Below are 21,524 nucleotides of genomic sequence, written 5' to 3'. Positions count from 1 at the left end.
AATGATCTAATATCCTTTCTGTAGTTGTTTCTTTTAAAACAGGATACTCGATATGATTATTCCCCAGTAGTATAATAATTATCTCTAGCATATAAATTCGAAGCGCAAAGTGTTAAACCATCGATGCCAATCAACCGAGCCAACTCAGTTTCTACGGGTTACACGCTTGAAATTCTTTTTCTCGGCTTTACATCCCGACAGAGAACGAAGGAATGGCGGTATTGACTTAGCAAGATCCGCGGAAGACGGATAATCATCGCGTGGAACTTTTGTCGGAAGTTCTTTTAATCATCCGCGCGATTCATTCCATATTCTTTATGTACTTTGTTCTTCTGGCCTCCGCTTCCGTCTTTCTCCGCGACTTCCGGCCACGCACCGATCGAATCCGGATTAACCGAGTTAATCGGCGATTTTTCCACGACAAGGATCCTCTTCTACGAGTTTCTTCTCGCGAAGACGTCGCTCAAGAAGTGATGGATCTTCGAGGAGCCAGGAGAGCGTCGCGACGCGTCCTTTCGTTTGAGCGAAGACCGATAAATACGTGCCTGAAAAAGGAAACGAAGTTCAACGTTAGTACTTACGGTCGTTAGCGTTTCTCGAAATTTTATTCGAGAGGAAGAGGGTTCAGGATTGGGCTCGGAAGCGTTTGAAGATCGCTTCATTGCGTTTTGATGACGATGAAGAGGGTGGTTTGATCGAGGTGTCGATAATTGGGGTGTGGTTAAAGAAAAAAATTGTAAAGAATATTTTTATTTTTGAGAGAACTATGACATATATTAAGATTGGAAATAAAAGATCGGGAAAGTTAAAATATTATGGTAGTGAATAAAAATTGATTAATTTATTGGTTCGACAAATGTTTCGACTTGAGAAAGAAAATAAAAGATTAATTACGAATCTGCGATCATCGATCTTACGTAATATTACATAGCAAAATTTTAGATTAGAAGAGATTAGATTAGAATTTTGGATAAATTAATAATAAACGGAGGCTATTCCAGTAATTCGTTTTATCGCGCTTTTGTTTACGTAATCGCCGGAGAGTTATCGAAATATCGTGTAATATTTTCGGTAAAGATCGATCAAATTTGAAGATAATAGCAACGTAGAGCAATTATTATTATGGATGGGGAAAAAAAATGTATATTTTCGCAAGGAGACATAAAGTGTACGAAGATAATATTTTTTACGGCGAAAGCTGTGACGACGAAATGAAATAAAAGTAAATTGTTTTCAACGTGGCTCGCATCATCCACTTAGATCTTCCTGTTTTGTTATCTTTCGCTCGTTTAACGCTCACGTAGATCTACGTTTTCCACGGAAAAGTCAGTGGAAAGCGTAACAGTAAATATGGGCATATCTGAAAAACGTGTACTCGGGAATTTGCGGGAAATTTAGGGGGAATAATTACCGTACGTTTCGGATGCGTTATTATTATTAGCGTTAATTTACAAATAACAATATACAACAATAAATTACCTCAATTGCATAACTTCGTTTTATGCTTTTTAATTAAACGTTATTTAAACGGCCAATTTAAATCACCATGCTATTTCGAGAAAAATACGGCCGGTATATTAAAAAAGGAACGAGTTTCCTTTCGACAGTCGTTTTAATTGAAATGATAATTAAAGATATATGAATATTAAATTTTCATCGAAATACATTCGCTGCTTTTTTTTTTCATTTCCCCCGCGCTAAACGGAAAAGTAATATCGAATGAAAACCAAGAAATCGTTCGACTGGTACGGCAAACAAATTAATAAATTTAATATTCGTCCAATAAATGGGATATATTTTATTCAGGAATAATATCAACGGGATGATATTATTGCGAGAAACGGCCTATGAAAATCGAGGGAATACAGAACCATTTAGTCACTGTCAAATTAGTTCGGATATTCGCGGTGAAAAATATTAAACAAACACGCAAGATGATACCTTTGATCGTTTTAGCAATATCCTCGTATCGACAGACCAAACTCTGTCTCTAAAAAATTCCTGCAACGAAAAACAGATCCGAATACATCGCGGTAACGAAAAAACTAATAAAGAATGAAGAAATCGAATGAGAAGAAAGGAAAAGGAGACGTTATAAATGATTAATAAATCAACGACAACTCAAATATCAATTCTAATCGTTCACCAGGATATTATTGGTTCCCCAGGGGACCCGATTTCGCCTGCAATCACAACCACCATCCCCCTACCCCGAAAATACACAAACACTTCCCTAAACCAGCTCGAAATCGCAGCAAATCCCTCACCTGTCGACACCCAATCATTATCCCTTGTCCACACGCCCATCGTCAACTCCGATACCCTAATTATACTTTCGGCATCGTGTCGACCCTCGTGACCCTAGCCACCCTTCTCCAGGAAGCCGTCCACTCCGGGACAACCTTCTTAACACTTAACCGACCGATCGGGTAGATCTACCCATTTCCAAGCTAGTCGGTAGCCGACCGATCGGGTAGATCTTCCATTTTGACCCGAGGAACACTTCTTTCTCTATAGAGCTTCTTATTTCTATAGAGTACAACATATAATAAAATGTTATTTATTTATATTATTTATACTTATTTATCCAATACTATTTTTAATCCTCTGACTCTATACTTTTTGAAGAATCATTTAACCCTTTGCACTCGAGAGGCGACTATCAGTCACCATAAAATTTTAAAGACCCATATTAATTAATATGTCAAATTTAAGGTAATATAACAACACGCGAGATATCGAAATCACATAATATTACGTGTTAACTATTATACGATTCTTTATTAACCACTGAAAGAAAATATCGTCAGTTTTATAGCAGAAAATTTCTAAATTTCGACTCTTCTGTGGCGAAAAAGACCGTCGAGTGCAAAGGGTTAAATATAATTATTATATACTTTTAATTTCGAATTTTGTATAAGCAATACGAGAAATCGTTGAACGAAATAGTTATCGTAAGATATAATTGATAACATAAATAATTTTCGGACGTTTTTGATTTCAAATAGCGAATTTCAGTCTGTGTTACATCAAAAAAATTCGCGGTGGAAACTGTACAGGTCTCTAAGTGTTAGATCGCTAAGTGTTAAGTACTGGTTATAACGATAGCTTTTATTCACGATTTCTTCTCCTCAGCCACTGATCCAGAAGCGTCTGAGGATTCACGACACGTGCGGCGTGCACAATCTTCACGGGATGCCCGGCGTCTTGGCCGGCATCTTCGGCGCGCTGATGGCCGGCATCGCATCTGAAGCCACTTACGATTATTCCCTCTACGAGGTACGTAACTTTCCCCCTTTGTAACGGAGGATTAATTGGCAACCGGTTCTCGGGTAATTGAGTTCGCGAGGGACGCTAAGTACGCGACCGGCCGGTGAATGCCTGGCAAACTTCTGTCCGTTCTGCGGGAGCAAAAAGCTCGGGAGATCGCTTAATCTGTCGGTCGCGAGACGAACATCCTGGCAAGTGCTCGCAAGAAACTGCCGACCTGTTATTGTTGTTTGCCAGAAGACGAAACTTGAAACTTCGACGGTGGTGGTACCGAGGAGATGGTCGCAGGGATCTCTTCTGCGTTCTCCGTGTCAATGGAACTTGAGGATCGTTCTTGGATGAATCTCCAGTGAGACACGTTTGCAATTCGCGTCCTTTTTTTTCTACGAAGTATCGTGAACTATCGAGAAATCGGAGATCCTGTAAATTTGCAATTCGTGTTGTTGGTGATTGGCTATGTGAAATAATGTACGCGTGGGTAATAGAATAGTAGTTATATATATTCATAGAAGTGAAACGGTGGAAATACTGTAGAAGGAGCGGTGTAAATACGGTGGAGGTACGGTAAGAACTGCCTGCAAAAATGTTTCGGGTAGTACATGCATCGGTACCTGGAGCTCGCAGGCCCCAAACCCTAAACAATACAGATCATAAAGTTATGTTGAGTTTTTTCCTAACACGATGTAGAGCGCACAGTTCGTGCTTTACCTCAACACGTGTAATTCTTTGAAACAGTGGATTGGTGTAATAGATCCTCGGGGTTTTGCGGATTATTCTGTTGTTAGAGCCTGTTAATGTCAATGGAACTTGAGGATCGTTCTTGGATGAATCTCCAGAGAGACACGTTTTGCTATTTGCGTCCTTTTTTCCTGCGAAGTATCATGAACTATCGAGAAATCGGTGATCCCGAAAAATTGGAATTCGTGTGGTTATTCTTTGAAACAGTCGACTAGTGTAATAGATCCTCGGGGTTTTGGGGATTATTCTGTTGTTAGAGCCTGTTAACGTCACTGGAATTTAAGAATCGTTCTTAGATAAATCTCGAGTGAGACAAGTTTTGCAATTCGCGCCCTTTTTTCCTGAAAACTATCGGAGATCTTGTAAATTTGGAATTCGCGTAATTCTTTGAAACAGTGGATTGGTGTAATAGATCCTCGGGGTTTTGCGGATTATTCTGTTGTTAGAGCCTGTTAATGTCAATGGAACTTGAGGATCGTTCTTGGATGAATCTCCAGTGAGACGCGTTTTGCTATTTGCGTCCTTTTTTCCTGCGAAGTATCATGAACTATCGAGAAATCGGAGATCCCGAAAAATTGGAATTCGCGTGATTCTTTGAAACAGTGGATTAAGTTAATACATCCTTGGGGTTTTGCAAATTATTCTGGTGTAAGAGCTTATTAACGTCAGTGGAACTTGAAAATCGTTCTTGGATGAATCTCGAGTGAGACATTTTTTCCATTTACGTCCTTTTTTCCTGAGAACTATCGAGGAATCAGAGATGATGTATTGCAAATTTGGAATTCGTGTGGTTATTCTTTGAAACAGTCGACTAGTGTAATAGATACTCGGGGTTTTGCGGATTATTCTGTTGTAAGAACCTGTTAACATCATTGGAACTTAAGGATCGTTCTTGAAATGTATCTCCAGTGAGACACGTTTTGCAATTCGCGTCCTTTTTTCCTGCAAACTATCGAAGATCCTGTAAATTTGGAATTCGTGTGATTCTTTGAAACAGTGGGTTGGTGTAATAGATCCTGGGATTTTGCGGATTATTCTGTTGTAAGAGCCTGCTAACGTCACTGGAACTTGAGAATCGTATTTGGATGAAACTCGAGGGAGACATTTTTTTCCATTCACGTCCTTTTTTCCTGAGAACTATCGAGGAATCGGAGATCTTGTATTGCAAATTTGGAATTCGCGTGGTTATTCTTTAAAATAGTTGACTGGTGTAATAGATCCTCGGGGTTTTGTGGATTATTCTGGTGTAAGAACCTGTTAACGTCACTAGAACTTGAGAATCGTTCTTAGATGAATTTCGAATGAGACACGTTTTGCAATTCGTGTCCTTTTTTTCTCCAAACTTCGGAGATCCTGTAAATTTGGAATTCGCCTGATTATTCTTTGAAACAGTTCACTGGTGTAACAGATCCTCGAGGTTTTGAGGATTATGCTGATATGAGAGCCTGTTAACGTCTGTTTGCATGGAATCATCAGTTGTTTTTTGTTAGATCTTCCCTGCACGAGCACCAAGCACCGGAGCAAAGCTGGCAGAGATGATGGATAACTATAACATATCTCCTGGATTGGATAGAACAGCAGGACAGCAGGCTGCTTATCAACTGTTAGTGCTCGTGATCACTCTGGGAATCGCCATCGTTTCGGGATTAATAACTGGTAATCATCTTCTATCGATTGTCCATGGGACATTTTGTGACAAATTACACGTTCGTATTAATAGAATTAAACACGAAGATCGTTAATTTCGATTGAGTTTAAATGCCTTTTTATTTCATTTATACACAATTTCTTTTCATCGGTACAGACATTCCATCGAGATGAATAAATAAATTCTTGCGTAGGTTTAATGATGCGCATGTCGATCTACGGTTCAATTCCCGAAGAGCAAAAGTTCGATGATGAAGCACATTGGGAACTGGAAGAGGAATCCTTGGAAGAATCGAAAATCAAAGAAGGCAACAACTGTAGCAACGATCAATTACCGATGGGTCATATTTAGGATATGTTCTTATCAACAGCAGCAAACATTTGCAAAAACGAAAAAAGAAATTTATAATTCTAAATCCAGGAAAGCTTATAAAATTTATTAAACAGTTGTTAAATGTTGTATTCGACGTGTGTTTATTAATGCGGCAGTATCCTTGCATAAGAAACAGCTGGTTATTGGCCATGTATTCAACAGGTAGCAGAAAGGGGAACTGGGTGACAGAAAAATCAATGTTACAGAAAATAGCATGTGAAATAAAATAATTAAGGAACAATCCTAGGGGGAAAAAAGCAAGGAGTTCAGCGAACTACAGCATTCCATTTTTCTTTTTTTTTTTCTTTTTTTGTTAATCGCATTATTTATATTTTTTAGAAAACTGTATAAATGTATGTGGTAAATCATTTACAACATATGCGAGCGTTTCTAGGAATTCCATTTCAGTGTTTACCGGATCGTCTAGCGTATTAAAAGAATTATTGTAACAGCAATATCGATTGATCAAAAATGATCAGGTATAATACATCTTCAAAGATGATAATATATTATTCTTGCTAATTTTTTTTTATATATAATTATAATAATAATGATAATAACAATGATAATTCATTCCCTGAATTTGTCGATAACAATCCATTAAAATCTTAATTATGTATTTTTGCTTTCATGTTATAAGTTCAATGTTGTCTTTTCTTATTCAAAGCAACGATTACTTCATTAGGGCGTGTACCACAGCTTTCGCGTTTAATGATTTTAGATCTGTGTATGTTTGTCCTGTTCCAACAAAAACGATAGGTTGTCCGGTAATATATGTCATGGAAATCGCTGCGCCTACCTGAAAAGATACAAACGATAAACAGCGTGATAATTTTTATAAGCCTATCTGTATTAAATGTGATTCGCATATTCCAACGATACGTTCTATCGTACCTTGTCATCGATTGTATCAAATTTAGTTAACACAATGCCATCAATGATATGAGGATTGCTACATTGACTATGATCGGCTAGTGCTTGATTGAATTTTACCAATTGATCGACAGCTTCGTTACCAACAAGAGCTTCGCCAACAAAAAGTACTAAATCTGGCTCGTTTACTTTGATCAATTTAGCTAAAGCTCTCATTAACGGTTTGTTATTTTGCATTCTGCCTGCAGTATCCACTAGAACCACGTCGATTTCCGAATCTTTAGCAAAACGGATCGCCTCCATGGCAATACCAGCAGCATCTTTTCCGTAACCTTTTTCGTATAATTGAACCATATATTGATTTCCATGTTTCTCCGGTGGATGAAGCGCATTCAAATGACGCATATGCGTTCTCAATTGTTCTACTGCACCAGCTCTAAAATTATATTATTCAAAAATACAACAACGTGTCTATATGAAAATAAAAATGTAACGAAAAACTAATACTATAATAAATAAAGAATGTACCTAAACGTATCGCACGCTGCAATAAGAACACGGAAATTATTCTCTATGAGCCAGAAACAAATTTTCGCCAAGTTTGTTGACTTTCCCACTCCATTTACGCCACAAAACGTCATAACATAAGGTCTACCATTTTTCTTTGCTTCCATTGCATCTCGCAAAATATCCACGCGTCTTTTTGGAGACAATATTTGCACCAACGCATCGACCAATGTATTCTTCACTGTAGTGGTTATGCTATCGAATGTACCGAGTACTTTTCCTTCGAGCTTCACACCAACAGACTCGCATAATTTTTGAGCAATGTCAGCTGCCACGTTTTTCGAAATCAAATGATCCTTTAATTTATCTAGAACTGAAACCATATCTTCGTGTTTCAAACTCTTGTTGCCAACCAAACTCTTGAACATGGAGAACATGCTATTGGTTTTCTTTTGTACTTGTGGTTTAGAATTCATTTCTTCATCAGACTCATCGTCCTCGGAATCGTCTTCAACTACTATATCGCGAATTCCACCTTTCATCTGCCCTACTAACTGAAAAAATAATAAAACATATTTAAAAATATCAATTATTAAATGCACCGGTTATTGATTAAAAATAAGTTACTGTTTTATCAGCTGGCACATAGTCACCGCTTTCTTCTGGTTTATCTTTGGTGCGTTCTAAAGCAGCAAGATCTTTGATGGTCCCGCTTAATTCCCACACACGAGGTTTCTTGCCAGCTTTTTCTGATCTTTTACCTTTCCTGTAAAATTATTTCTGTAAAGTGATTATATGTAGCTCATCCTCAGAAGCAACATGAAATTGACTTTTAAGTTTAAAAACTCACTGCTTATCAACTTTCTTCTTTTCATTCAATTTTTTAAACAATTTCATGTGGTTTTCAATTGAAACTTTTTCATTTATTTCCTCATTATGATTTACTTGATTGTTTGGAAAATCCACTTTTGAAACCTCTTGTATCTTCACTGTGAAGATAAGTAAAAATTAGAACATACGCGACTATAGTATATCAAAAGATGGATAAACTGTCTTTGAGCATTTAGTTATCTTCTTAATATTTAATAATTTACTACTGAACGTTTAACTTATGTTACAACACGAAGGGTTAATTCTCATAGCATGCACTGTGTGTGAGTGTAAGATCCAAGACCACTTACTTTTATCATCTTTATTAGTATTAACACCCTTTTTTCTTTTACCTAGAAGCGAAGATCCCAATTTGCTTAGTACCCACTTTTGGAAAGACACTTTTACTACCTAAATGAGAATTGCCTATGATTCTATATTAAATCCTACACCAATACTGCCAACATGTCATAAGATACTTAACAAAAGCACACAGTAAGTTAAGCTTCACAAATGATGTAATTAATGACATTTTAAGCTTATTAAGGGCAAAGTGTATCAAATAAATAAAAGTGCCATTTAAAGAAAATCTCAAAGTTACATTCTCTACGTACCCTGTTTTTTATTATCTTTGTCATCTTTCCGTTCAATCATACTAGCAATAGTCTTTTTTGATTTTTGACTTTTATCGAAGGTACGCATTTGTTTAGGTATTTTAGCTTGAGTCTGTGCCCATTGTTCAGCCACAGCAAGAACATGCTCATATTCACTTTGAAATTCATAATTGTAAAACCACTTAGAGTTTTTCAATTCATTTTTGAATCTATCTCTAAATTCTAAATGAATGTCATTTAAAAATTTATCTACATATGACAATTGCAGTATTTTTTGATATGCAACAACAAACACTAATTCAAACTCGTTATCAAGTTTGTACTGTAAACGTAAGGAATCGTATTCAAAAGTATGACTTCCCGAACGTTCCTGTAAAAGATCATTAAAAATGTCATTACGACAAATATTAATCGTATGTCAACCGATTATTTGTATGCGTAAATTATACTCCTTACGTATCTAATTGCGCTTCAACATTAAAATTGTATAATTATAAAATGTTATTTAACAGCATTCCATATGGACATAATTAAATTCAAAAAAATAAGAGGCCTTGACAGGAACACTTACTTGCAATATGACACTTCGAATTAGCGCGTTAACGCTAGGAGCAAACATTTGTGTGGTATTTTGGAAACACCATAACACAATACCACCTTTACTAAATATAGTAAATAAATCAAGCATGATTGCACGATTTCTTAGTAATAAAAAAATGTTTGATTAAATGATGCGATCTAACCTACTCGCGACCGTGCTATTTGATTTTTGTACACGTCAGACACTGCAAGATACCTTAGAATAAAAACTATAAGATACGATAAAACGTAAACATAGAGAAGTTTTAAGGCAACTGCACATTGCAGCGAAATGTTTACGCGAATACCGCGAAAAGGCGCCACATGTACAAGCTACAGATTTAAAAATGTAGATTAATTCTAAACTCTTCGATGTAATATTTTTTATTTTAAATTAATAAACGTGTTATTTAAAATAATAATTGATATTATTAATTATATTTCATAATTATGACATATAAAATGTCAGTCTAATCTCATTCGTTATTAAACTAGATTCATATTAATTTACAATATTACTTTACTTCTTTCGATAATAAAATAATTGAAAAGTTGAATAATAAAAACTTTTATTCCCACAGTTCAAAAAAATTGAAAATGACAGAATTAAATTGGATTTTGTATTTGAATATTTTCATTATTGATAACTTTATCACAAATAATATATACTTATATCCATAATAATTTATATCTACAATTAAAAACGAATTTATTTCGAAATATATTTAAAATATTGACAATATTTTTTATCCATTGAGCAGTTAACATTATATACATTTGCAAGTAAAAAACATTTTTAAATTCTGGAACACAAGTCTTGTGCAACTCTGATAATAATTATAAAATATTAAACAATTCCCTACAATTAAATTTTTTCTTTCTTTTTTTTTTGTTTTTTGTTTCTTTTACTTGTCCATACAATTATCCTTTGAGACGAATAATAGATATATTTCCATAGTACTATAATTCTCAACAGGCAGTGTATGATTATCACATATACTTAAGCTCTTATTCTATCTTATACATTATTATTATGCATGAAGTAAATATAAAAATGTATAATGAAAACAATTTCATTAATGTTATATACAATAATTACAGCATGCTTTACATAAATTAACAAGACTTTACACTAGCCTAGTTAGACTTTCTATAAGACTGTTTAAAACCATACATCATCCGAAGAATTTGAAAGTTTGTAGACGTCTCGCATGTTCACTTCTGTACACTACTGTAGTTGAATAAAAATATGTCATTATGATAGTGAGAAAAACCTGCAATATAATAATAATTATATAAGGCATCGAATATTTAATATTTTTATAAAAATATATAAGAAAAAAGACACATACGATAATGACAACACTCTAAATGCTTCAAATAAAACAACATCTATGATTTTCGGTAATTTAATATAATTAAAAAGAATTAAATGAGAAGGAAAATAAAAATTGTTTGTATACAAGAGTACAAAAGAATTTCTTTTACATTTTTGATAATGCACAATACAGACTATAGAAAATTGTAATGATGCTCACACTGGACCTTATTCGCATCTTTTTAACTGAAATTTAAATATTTTCTTTCCAAAAAAAAAAAAAAGTAATTTGTAAGAACATATACAAACATGTGTAACATCACGTCTAATACAAACATAATATTTTGGAATTACATTCTTTATCAAAATAAATTGTTAAAAATTAGTGTTAATATAATAATGTAAGAATTTATGAAATTCTAAGAGTATTTTTTCCGCAAAGATATCGCAACATTAACAGATTTGTAGAAAACATTATAAAATTGTAACAGTTAATTGCAGTCTTTCATACTAAAAGAAACAGTCTTTGTATGTCACCGGTAATACTGTAAGAAAAACACTTTTCCTAATATCATGTAATGTAAATTTTTACACAAGTTTTTAATCGTGAACCGATAACATTACCTTTACATATATCATATTATATTTCTAAATACAAAAACTTCTTTTTCATCTTTGTAAAAATAGAAAAAAAAATTGTTCTTGTATAGCTTTTTCTTAAGTAATCATGTAAATTTATACATAAGACTTACACGCGGATAATATCAAAATTTTAGCTGTAATCTTTTCTAGGTAACCTAGAAGTAAATTTAAATCATATATACTTTGTGCGTGTTAAGGCGCTTCCTCCTTTTGTAGGATCCATCATACGATCCCAATTTGTGTGACCAACTACAAATCCTACAGCGCGCATTTTTTCTTGCTCTTTACGTTCTTCTAAATCTGCCCACCTTACCTATTAAATATAACAATTTACATGATAAATTCATCGACCTTTTCCAATGACGAACAAAATAAGAATATACTTACACGTTTTTTACCGGAAGTATCTTCCATATTATAATAATCGGGAACTTGAAGGAAATCTTTCATAGTCTGTACTTTTCCTTCATTTTTCTTTTTTGCAAGACCATCCAAGCGATCTGCATCGAATTTACATAATTAATGAAGAGAGAACTAAATTGATTTTTCATATGTATTAGTATCTTATGAACTACGTAACTGACCTAACTTATCTTCGGCTTCCATACGTTCCCATTTGCTCACTCCCTACACACGAATAATAATATAAATGTATTATGAATTCTCCTGATATTTATAAAAAAAAAAAGTTATAAACGAAAGTAGCAAATTACAATAGAATCTTGAGTATCATCTTGACTATCTTGACTATCTTCATTTTGTGGAGAGGGCTTTTCTTGAGCTTCTTCGGTATCCTCCATATGGACCTAAAATTAAGCAAGTAATAACATTAACGCTATATTTAAAACGAAAAGGACAAATATTCCCATGTACAATTTATTGGAAATACATACTTCTTCGATTGCTTGTTCCTGCAACATTGAATTAACATCCAATTTTTGATGATAGCTTGGAGTTGGCTCAAAATAATCTATGATTCTATTTATTTCATCTTCTGTGCGATTATGAATATTTCGTTTTAAACAGATTTGTAAATCCATTTCCATTTCGCACACATATACCTATAAAAAAAATATAAAAAAGAATTATCTTTTATTTGTAAATTAAAACTCAAAACTCGCGTTGCAACAATAAACTTACTTTGAAACCTTTCGTTTTAGCAAAACTCCACATTTCTTCGTAATCAGATATTTTTTCATTAATACAATCCAGTATTATAAAATTAAAGAAACCATCGGTAATATTTTTTTTAAAAGCTTTAACAAGAGACGTGATATAACTTTGTTCCATTGCTTCCTCGTATTCATAGACCATTTCCTGTAAAATTTATTAAATAGAAAAAAACGCAAATTTATTTGTTTGAAATTTTAAGTTTATCCGAAAATAACAGTTCATATCGTACCTTAACTGCAACTTTCTTCCCATTGTCATCCACAGATTCTATCTCTTTCTCTACTAAGAAATAATCGTCAAGGCTTAATATTCTTGGCGCAGAACCTCCTTGTTCAACTTCTTTGTCCTATAAAAAATATAATTTTGAAATAATTTTCGAGATAACCATTTAAAAAATTGGGTAAATTAAATTCGAATAAATATGACCATACCTTAATAAGTTTTGCCACAAAGGATTTTCCACTCCCTGGTGGACCCCTTAAAATAATAGCTATTTTTGGTGGTCTGTTCTGACGACCTGGAGGACATAGTAAATCGTCCACCATTGTACAATTTGGAGTTTTTGCCAATTCCAAAGTTTTTTGTGTAGGTTCCAACACATTATGCTGAGTATCTGTAACACTATAATAGACGACACATACTTATTAAAGGACCCTTTTAATCTACTTGTAAGTTTTAAATAGACAGTAAACAAAATATAATATCAGTTTTATATACAACGTAATAGAAAATAAAGAACAATAAAAATAAAAGTGATAAGGACTGATATATTTCAATTTCAATACGTTATATTTAATGTTTTTTGCACAAGGTATTAAGACATTAAAGAATTTAAAAAATGTGTTAAACGCGGTAAATAAGAGAAACATTTTTTTTTGAAAGCTATTTGAAAAAATAGCCATCACCTGAAAATAGCAAATGTTTTTCCACATTACCTTGTCCAGGTAAACAAGTTAAAACACAAGAAACATATTCACTCATAATACAAACACATTAAAATAAAATATGTTTGTATTATGCTGCTATGTGATTCACGTGTTTCATTCCAAATATTTTTATAAGATGTATTATAAAATAGTAAAAGCATAAATAATTTTCAGAAACAGTTTTCATTTGCATCACGCGTTTGAGCAAGTTTTTCGTGGTTTTAAATACATAATATTAGTCAATACAGTGGCATTAATAATACAGCCACATAAATGTATGTACATGTATATAATATCGTAAATAAAGAAAACCAATGGTTTTCGAAATATCTTTATGTCAATAACATTGACATAATAAAAAACATATATAATGACATTCTTTCACTGCACTAGCAGTTTAAATATAAGAAAGAGAAAGAGAGAGACAGACATAAAGAGAGAGAGTATGAATTTGCATAAATAAGTCTTCATACTTTATGCAAAATGCAATATGCTTATCAGAAATATCATATTTATAAATGGATACCAATGTCGAAATATAAATTTAAGAACACAAAAGTCGTAAAAGCATTTATTTTACAATATTTCAAAGGCTAAAATATTTAGAACACATTGAAGAATCGGTAAGACATACCTGGTATCTGATGGCTTTGTATCTATGACGTTCTTGTTCGAATTCTCCTGCCAGTTTATATTTCCTTTCGATCTAAAGAAAGTCACATGTTTTCAAACAAAACTGATTTACATTAATGGCCAGCATTATTTATAAATATAATAAACACACGGAGCAAATTTACAAACAACATAATCCATTGTACTGTACCTGTCCTCATCTTTCTCCGTCTCTTTGTTCGTTTCCTTCTGAGTGCTTTCACATCTTTCCCGTGTTCTTTCTGTATTTGAGAACATTAGCAATAAGCATGAAATAGTCTATACAATGTAATCAACTAGATACACTTAAACACGTATAACCATACTTTTATTCTTTCTTTACAGATCAGATCGACTTCCCGGTATAACGAATAATAACATTAATAACAATTCGAGACCGGCAACGAAACCGTGAATACTCGTGATTTAACATCAAATTACCTTTAGGGGGATTCTTATCGTATCGATTTTCTTGATCCTTGTCAGAGGTGTGCTCGAATATCCTATCCTCTCGCTCTTTCCCTTTGTAATCCTCTTTCTCCCTGCGTTCCCTTTCGGCTTTCCTCTCCTCCACGAACTCTTCGCTGTTCCTTCTTTGGTTGTACTCGCCGGATCTCCTGGATTCTGGCTTGGCCACGTAATACTCGTACCTCCTTATCCTCTCCGTGTACTCCTTCAGATTCTGCTCGGTCTCCTCCCAGTTCCTGAAGTCCTTCTTCGGGTAGACCTCGTGTTCTGGCACCAGAGGTTTCAGATTACCGTGTCCATAGTCGAAGCACTGCACCGGAGTCAAATGATCCTGGACCGATGTACGAGAAGTATGAGCATAATCGATCACTTTAGCTGGCACGTGCTCGATGAACTTCTTCTCACCGCCAGCCCCACCATGATTATAATTAAACTGTTTCTCTATGCAGAACTCCTTTACAGTTGGACACCTGACTTGAGATGGTCGACTGTCTACCGATCGTTTCATATACATATTAGAATTATCGAATTTTGCATAATCAGAGCCTGATGAGGACTCTCCGTAGCCAACTTTGTGATCTCCTATCGTCAAGTCGGTCATACCTCTCTCTGATCTTTTATCAGGAATGTTGCACTTGTTCCCACTCATGGGAGACCCTCGTTCGATGCTGTTCGACGCGTTCTCGTTCTGAGCATGAGAGGGTTTATCAGAGTAACTGAAATCTCGTCTCTGATCGATGTCGCCGAAGCTGTTTTTGGAATACGACTGCCTCCAGCTCGAGTTCTGCATGTCGTTCGAGTCGAACTGTCCCTGTTGTATATTTTCATCCAACGTCCTTTGCTCGTTGTTATCGAAAGCTCCATCGGTGCCTGTGTCCGGAGAACCCTGGATCTTCGAACCAGAACTGTTATCCACTGGTCCTTTCGACCTGAACTCACCAATTCCTCTGATATCCAGTTGCCTGTTGTCGAAGGACCTGTCTGTTTGACCACGTGACGGGAAGGAGTTGTCGTTCGATCCAGACACGGGCCCTCGGGAGCCGAAGTATCCGTCGTTCGAGCCTTGAGGCCCAAAGCATCCGTCAGTGGAACTGTCGAATTGTTTTTCGTTGAATCTGCTTGGAAACTGGCCGTCGTTTGCTCCTTTCGAACCGCCTGGACTTCTTTGATAAGACGGATCGTTGCGTCGAGATCCAAAGAGTCTGTCGTTCGGTCCTGAAAATCTGATCTGTCCTTCGTTGGGCCCTTTGGGTATGAACTGCGAATCGCAGGGACCTCGGTTGTCAAATGGCGAATCGTTCGGCCTGCCAGGTCCGAACGGTCTGTTATTGGGTCCTTGCGATCCAAATTGCGAATCGTTCGACCCTCTGGGGCCGAATTGCCCGTTGCTGGGTCGCCTTAAGCCTAGCTGGGCATCGTATCTGGGACCGAATTGTCCAACGTTTGAAGCTCTCGGTCCGAACTGCGCGTTATTCGGAGTTCTTAAACCAAACTGGTTATCAGCAGGACCTCTTGGCCCAAACAATCCGTCGTTGGGACCTCTCGAACCGAATATTCCGTCGCTAGCGCTTCTAGAAACGAATTGCCCATCGTTAGGACCCCTCGGACCAAACTGTCCATCGTTTGAACCCCGTTGACTGAATTGTCCTTCGCTGGTACCTCTCGGACCAAACTGTCCATCACCGGGTCCTCGGGGACCGAATTGTCCGTTGTTAGAACTTCTTGGTCCAAACTGTCCGTCGTTCGGACCTCTGGGGCCGAACTGTCCGTCGTTGGAACTTCTTGGACCAAACTGGCCATCGTTGGGCCCTCTTGGACCAAACTGTGCTTCGTTAGGTCCTCGAGGACCCAACGAATATGGATGCGGACCAAGGGAATTAAATGGAAACGCATTTAGATCTCTAGGCTCGAACATGGGAAACCTAACGTCGTTGGGGCCTCTGTTGGCCAAGAAGGGTGTACTGGGCCTGAACTGCATTCTCGGACAGAACGCAGAGTCGAAAGGTCCTCTAGAATCGAAACACTCGGGATTATTTACAAACGGTTTTAAGGAAGACTCTTTTGTGTCGTACGATTCGTCTGTTCTTTGTATAGAGTCAGCAGGTTCAGTGGTGTCCGTGGAAACGGGACCTAAATTAGGTAATTCCGGTGGTGGTTCCATGTTTAAATCTTCAGGCTTCGGATCATTCTCCCCCATGAAAGGTAACGCTTCGGCCTTTTTCTCGACATCATCACCGTCGTTATTCGATAACTCTTGTTTTACCTCTGTCTGTTCCTTGAACGCATTCTGTGGATCCTGTTCCGTGGAAGTATAATTCGCGGATGGAATTTCTTCCTCTTTGATACTATCCTTTTGTAACGAGCTGTCTTCCGGAAGTTGAGCATCCACCCAAGGTGGTTTCTCTAGCAACGGGATATCTTTCTGCACTGAATAATTCTCGGATATGTCCTTCTGTGCACCATCGATGTTTTGTTCGCCTAAATTCGAACCGATCACCGCTTGTTCTATTCCAGCGATTGGCTCAATTTTGTTCTCGTTGTTCGCATCCGCATCGTTTCCAAGGATTACCATTTCCGGTCTAGGTTCGATGTTCAGGAAGTCTTGCGCTTGCTGCGGGCTGGAATTAGGTCCCCTGAACGAAATCGCATTTCCATCTCGGAGGTCAAACGAATTATTGCGTCCAATTCCTGTGGGACAGCGCGGTCCATATTCGGGATTTCCTTGCAGTTTGAAATCACCGGACATTCTGAAATTATTAGGCACTCCTGGCCCGAAGATGGAAGACCCACGAGGCCCGAAATTGTTGTTTCCACCGGGCTTCGCGAACGGAGAATCGCCTGTGATCTTTTTAAAGCTTTCGCTCAACGAACCGATGCTGCTGCTTTTATCAGACTCGAGATAACTCGGTTTGAACACGTCCATCGCAGCTCTTCTCTTTTCCATCAGCTTCTTCAGTTCTGGAGCAAATTTATCTGACGGCTCATATTGATTATTTCTATTGAAACCTCTTGAAGAGTTCTGAAAACCTTCGCGTCTGTTATCCCCTACATCTTTCTGATCAAAACGATCCATGTTATTTCTGTTAAACCTATCACCTGCGGGACCGTAAGATTCGTTATTCGAACCGAAACGATCGTTAACAGGTTCGTTTCCTTGCCCGATTCTATCGCCTCCTGGTCCGAATCTATCGTTTCCAGTGACAAATCTAGCGTCATTTGGACCGAATCGATCATTCGTCATTCCAAACCGATCATTACCAGCACCAAATCTATCGTTCGCTGGGCCGAATCGATTATTTCCTGGCCCAAATCGATCATTTCCAGAAGGAAATCTTTCGTTATTATAATTCATTTTCTGCTGATTAAATTGATTGTTTCCATGCTCTTGATAATTCCTGTCTTCTCTTCTAAACTGATCCGCTTCGGATACACGTTCGTCGTTTAATTTGTAATTCTCATTCCGCTGACCGAACATATCGTTACATCGGAACTGATTACTTTGTTGGTCAGTGATGCCGTCTTGACCAAAACGTTCTGCTGATACTCCTTCCTTTTGACGAACAGATTCGTTCACGCCAAAGTTATTCGAATGACCAACTGAATCGAAGTTGTTTAAGGAGCCACCTTGAGTTTGACGTTCGCTATGCATTAGAGTTCCATCTGGAGCGTTAGTATTTGAGCCAAATGGTGGAGGTCTCCCTTGCATATTGGAGGGAACCGGTGGTCGTACATTGTGATTCTGTCGTGAGTCGTTACTGACGAAACCGGCGGTGGTTGCGAAAAATTTGGTATAGCTGGGAAATTCGGTGGTGGTTGAGTAAAGTTCGGTGGTGGCATTTGAGTCGGTGGCATGCTGAATGGCGGTGGAGGAACACCGGTCATAGTTTGGAAGTTTGGGAAATTTGGTACGTTCACTCCTGGCATTGTACTGCGGCGCCCATTGTTGGGAATTCCAAGGTGACGAGGTCATCATGTTAGAGGACATCATGTTCATGACTGGTAGTTGTGCTGTTGACATTGCTTGAGAGGAAGATGTCATAGTCGCTGTTTGAACGTTAGACGATACAGATTCTGTGGCTGGCGGTGGGCGGCGGTGGGGGTACGTTAGTGTTTTGTTTCCCAGTTAAACCAAGTGTCTTCCCGATTCCCAATAAATTGTTAATCAATCCTTGATTCTCCGTGCTTGACAAAATGTTCAATATTTTATCATCGCCGGGTAAACTTTTGTTCTTTTCAACATCTGCCTTGACAACTTGCTTCTGTTGTTCGCGTTTTTTACGCATCTGTTCACGTCGTTCAATAAGTTTTTCTCGCCAGGATGTCCATTTTGCTTCGTATTGTTTGTATTGTGTCTACAATAAAATAATTTCTGTTTTGTATAATATTAGAGCTAGCAATAATTCACTTAAAGTTGTTTTGATCGTGTTTCTTTTCTTCTGTTTATTATCTGACATGATATTATGCATTAATAATTTTAATATCACTTACCTTGTCTGGATGATTAGCATTTTGCTGTTTCCACTTATTAAACTGTTCCTCCACTGTTTAAACTGAGCATCAAATGTTTTCTCAGCCTCAGTTAATTCTTCATCTTCGATTTTCAACTTTTTAGCACTATTAGATTCACTAACAGTATTACTACTGCGCTTACCGTTTAAATTATTATTTTCTTTACTACTATTGCTACTTTCAGGAGGTAATGGTGGCTGGTTTGGAGGTAAAGGAGGATTCTGAGGACAGTTTTGTATATTTGTCTGTTGCATTGGGCTATTCACGTTTTGTTTAACGGGAAATAATGGAAGATTGTTCTGATGTGGAGGAGGCATGCTCGTAAATTGATATGTGTTCATAGTAGTTGGAGGTAATGGCGGTTTTGTGTCCTCTTTTGGAAGAGGTGGTGGAGGCTGTACAATTGGTAATTGTGGCACCTGATTGGCTAAGCTCATATTCTGGGCTGACATGTGTTTCATTGTTTCTTGATACTGAAACAAAGTTAAATCAATGAATCAACATAAAATCTGTATTCTTAAAATCTTATGAAAAAAATAAACTTCATTTTGATTATAATATAATAAAATTTTTTGCCAATATGTAAAAAATATAATTATAATCATTTATTTATTTATGATTATATTTTTCTAGATTTTCTACATACCTTTCTCCATACTGTGCCTGCCATTGCTGATATTGTTGCTGCCATTGCTGCCATTGAGCCCAATTCTGTTGTTGAGCTGCAGCCCATTGTTCTGCTGTATATCCACTAGGTGCCTAATAACATAAACATGTACTATTATATATGTATCATATAATATAGGAACATTTCTGTTCCACAATAAATAAATTTTTGTGTACATTAAAAATGAAACATATTATAAGAATATATTATAAACTTTTAACTAAATTTTTATTGATATGTTAATGTATCATAGAAAATATTAATTTATATGCAATAAGCAATTGAAGAAGATTTAGTTTAATTTAGTTCATTGATATAATATAAAAATACATTTTTAATGAAATACTTACTGGCTGATTATAATACTGCATATACGCTTGCATCATAGCCATAGGATCTGCTCCTGGCGCAGCATAACCAACTGTGGTTGTGGCATTGGAGTTGCAACAGCACCAGCTGACAATTGCCATTGGTTCCAATTTTGCATTTTTTAAACCCTCTCTCACTCTAGCAAATGGTTTTGCTAGTGCATTCCAAACTGTTTTAAGGGCCACAGTCCGTTTGGACGCTATTTTTTATTCAAAGAAAATTGTTATAGAGTTACTACTACATATGTACATAAAATATACTAAAGATCTCTATTCAGTTATTTATTTCTCTTTTATGGTACAATCACCAATCATACATAAGTGTAAAAAGTATTTGTAAAAATTATATATACAGCAGTTTAAAAATATCTGCAAATTTTAATATTAAGGCTGCTATAAAAAAAAATAGAAGTTACAACTATATACACAAATGTAAAGTATGAGTTAAAAATCACCTGGAATTTTTTTAATCAGTCACTTACTACAAGAATAAAATATATAGAAATTTATTGCTTAAATTTCAAATTTGTATTCCTATTTGATACAGCTAACATATAAAGGATTAAAAAAAATAGAAACTCTCATAAAATACTCAAGGAAAAATACTTATTATCAAGATACTTATAAGCAAATAAAATAATACAAAATATATTTATCATAGACAATGAACATATAATCACCAGTGTTTATACAAGTAAACTATTATGGAAATATTTAAACATATTATCCCTTAATCCTTTGCACTTGGTAAATTTTTATAGCATGATTATTATCAACTATACTTAAATTACTCAAGTTGTTAGATACATCAGTACTGTATTAAGTTACCAAATGCAAAAGAATAAACATTTTTATAGAATTAAGAGACAGCATGATTATGCAATTATTTGCTTATATACTGCTATATTTACAATATATAGCTTTTTAACAGAAAAAATATATTCATATAAATACTCATATAAAAAATAATATCTTACAAAAGAATTAGAAGCCATCAACACATTTCTAATCATTACATATGAAATAATATATGAAAATTAATAAAATATTTAATAATTTAATAGGATGCTCCAATTATATCATATTAATATATGATATATTATAGATAAAGGAGATGGATACATCTTATAAAAAATCAAAGCAAATGCAGATTTTAAAAGATTAGGATTTATATTAAACGTGATGCACATACATGTGTCAAAAGATACTAGCTTTCCACATTTAGCATATATTTATGCTTCTTTTTTTATTTAATATAAACAAAATTTGTTGAATGCTGAAATTAAGCAAAATAATCATAGATGAACCTAAAATTACATTATGTTTCTCAA

The 21,524-nt window shown here is 35.7% G+C and overlaps 2 protein-coding genes across 2 annotated transcripts; both read right to left on the bottom strand.

Annotated features, from left to right (window-relative positions):
- Window positions 1-6,701: 6,701 nt before the first annotated feature.
- Window positions 6,702-9,580, bottom strand: LOC143220766 (signal recognition particle receptor subunit alpha homolog). Its single transcript, XM_076446358.1, has 8 exons — window positions 9,464-9,580; window positions 8,893-9,262; window positions 8,590-8,631; window positions 8,259-8,397; window positions 8,036-8,174; window positions 7,430-7,962; window positions 6,923-7,337; window positions 6,702-6,827 (listed from the first exon to the last, which is right to left on the bottom strand). The coding sequence occupies exons 1-8, from the start codon at window positions 9,578-9,580 to the stop codon at window positions 6,702-6,704; spliced, it is 1,881 nt and encodes a 626-aa protein (XP_076302473.1).
- Window positions 9,581-10,726: 1,146 nt separating this feature from the next.
- Window positions 10,727-20,312, bottom strand: LOC143220765 (uncharacterized). Its single transcript, XM_076446357.1, is given in 20 exon segments — window positions 10,727-10,745; window positions 11,614-11,744; window positions 11,819-11,931; window positions 12,016-12,058; window positions 12,145-12,237; window positions 12,325-12,492; window positions 12,572-12,748; window positions 12,834-12,950; window positions 13,036-13,225; window positions 14,165-14,236; window positions 14,354-14,423; window positions 14,623-18,414; window positions 18,417-18,567; window positions 18,569-18,737; window positions 18,739-19,001; window positions 19,138-19,187; window positions 19,190-19,631; window positions 19,801-19,917; window positions 20,176-20,249; window positions 20,252-20,312. Coding segments are annotated over 20 exon segments (6,312 nt in total).
- Between the last annotated feature and the right edge of the window lie 1,212 nt (window positions 20,313-21,524).

The sequence above is a fragment of the Lasioglossum baleicum genome, unplaced genomic scaffold (genome assembly GCF_051020765.1).
Source record: "Lasioglossum baleicum unplaced genomic scaffold, iyLasBale1 scaffold1538, whole genome shotgun sequence".
Taxonomy (NCBI): domain Eukaryota; kingdom Metazoa; phylum Arthropoda; class Insecta; order Hymenoptera; family Halictidae; genus Lasioglossum; species Lasioglossum baleicum.
This window is presented reverse-complemented; position numbering and strand designations above follow the sequence as displayed.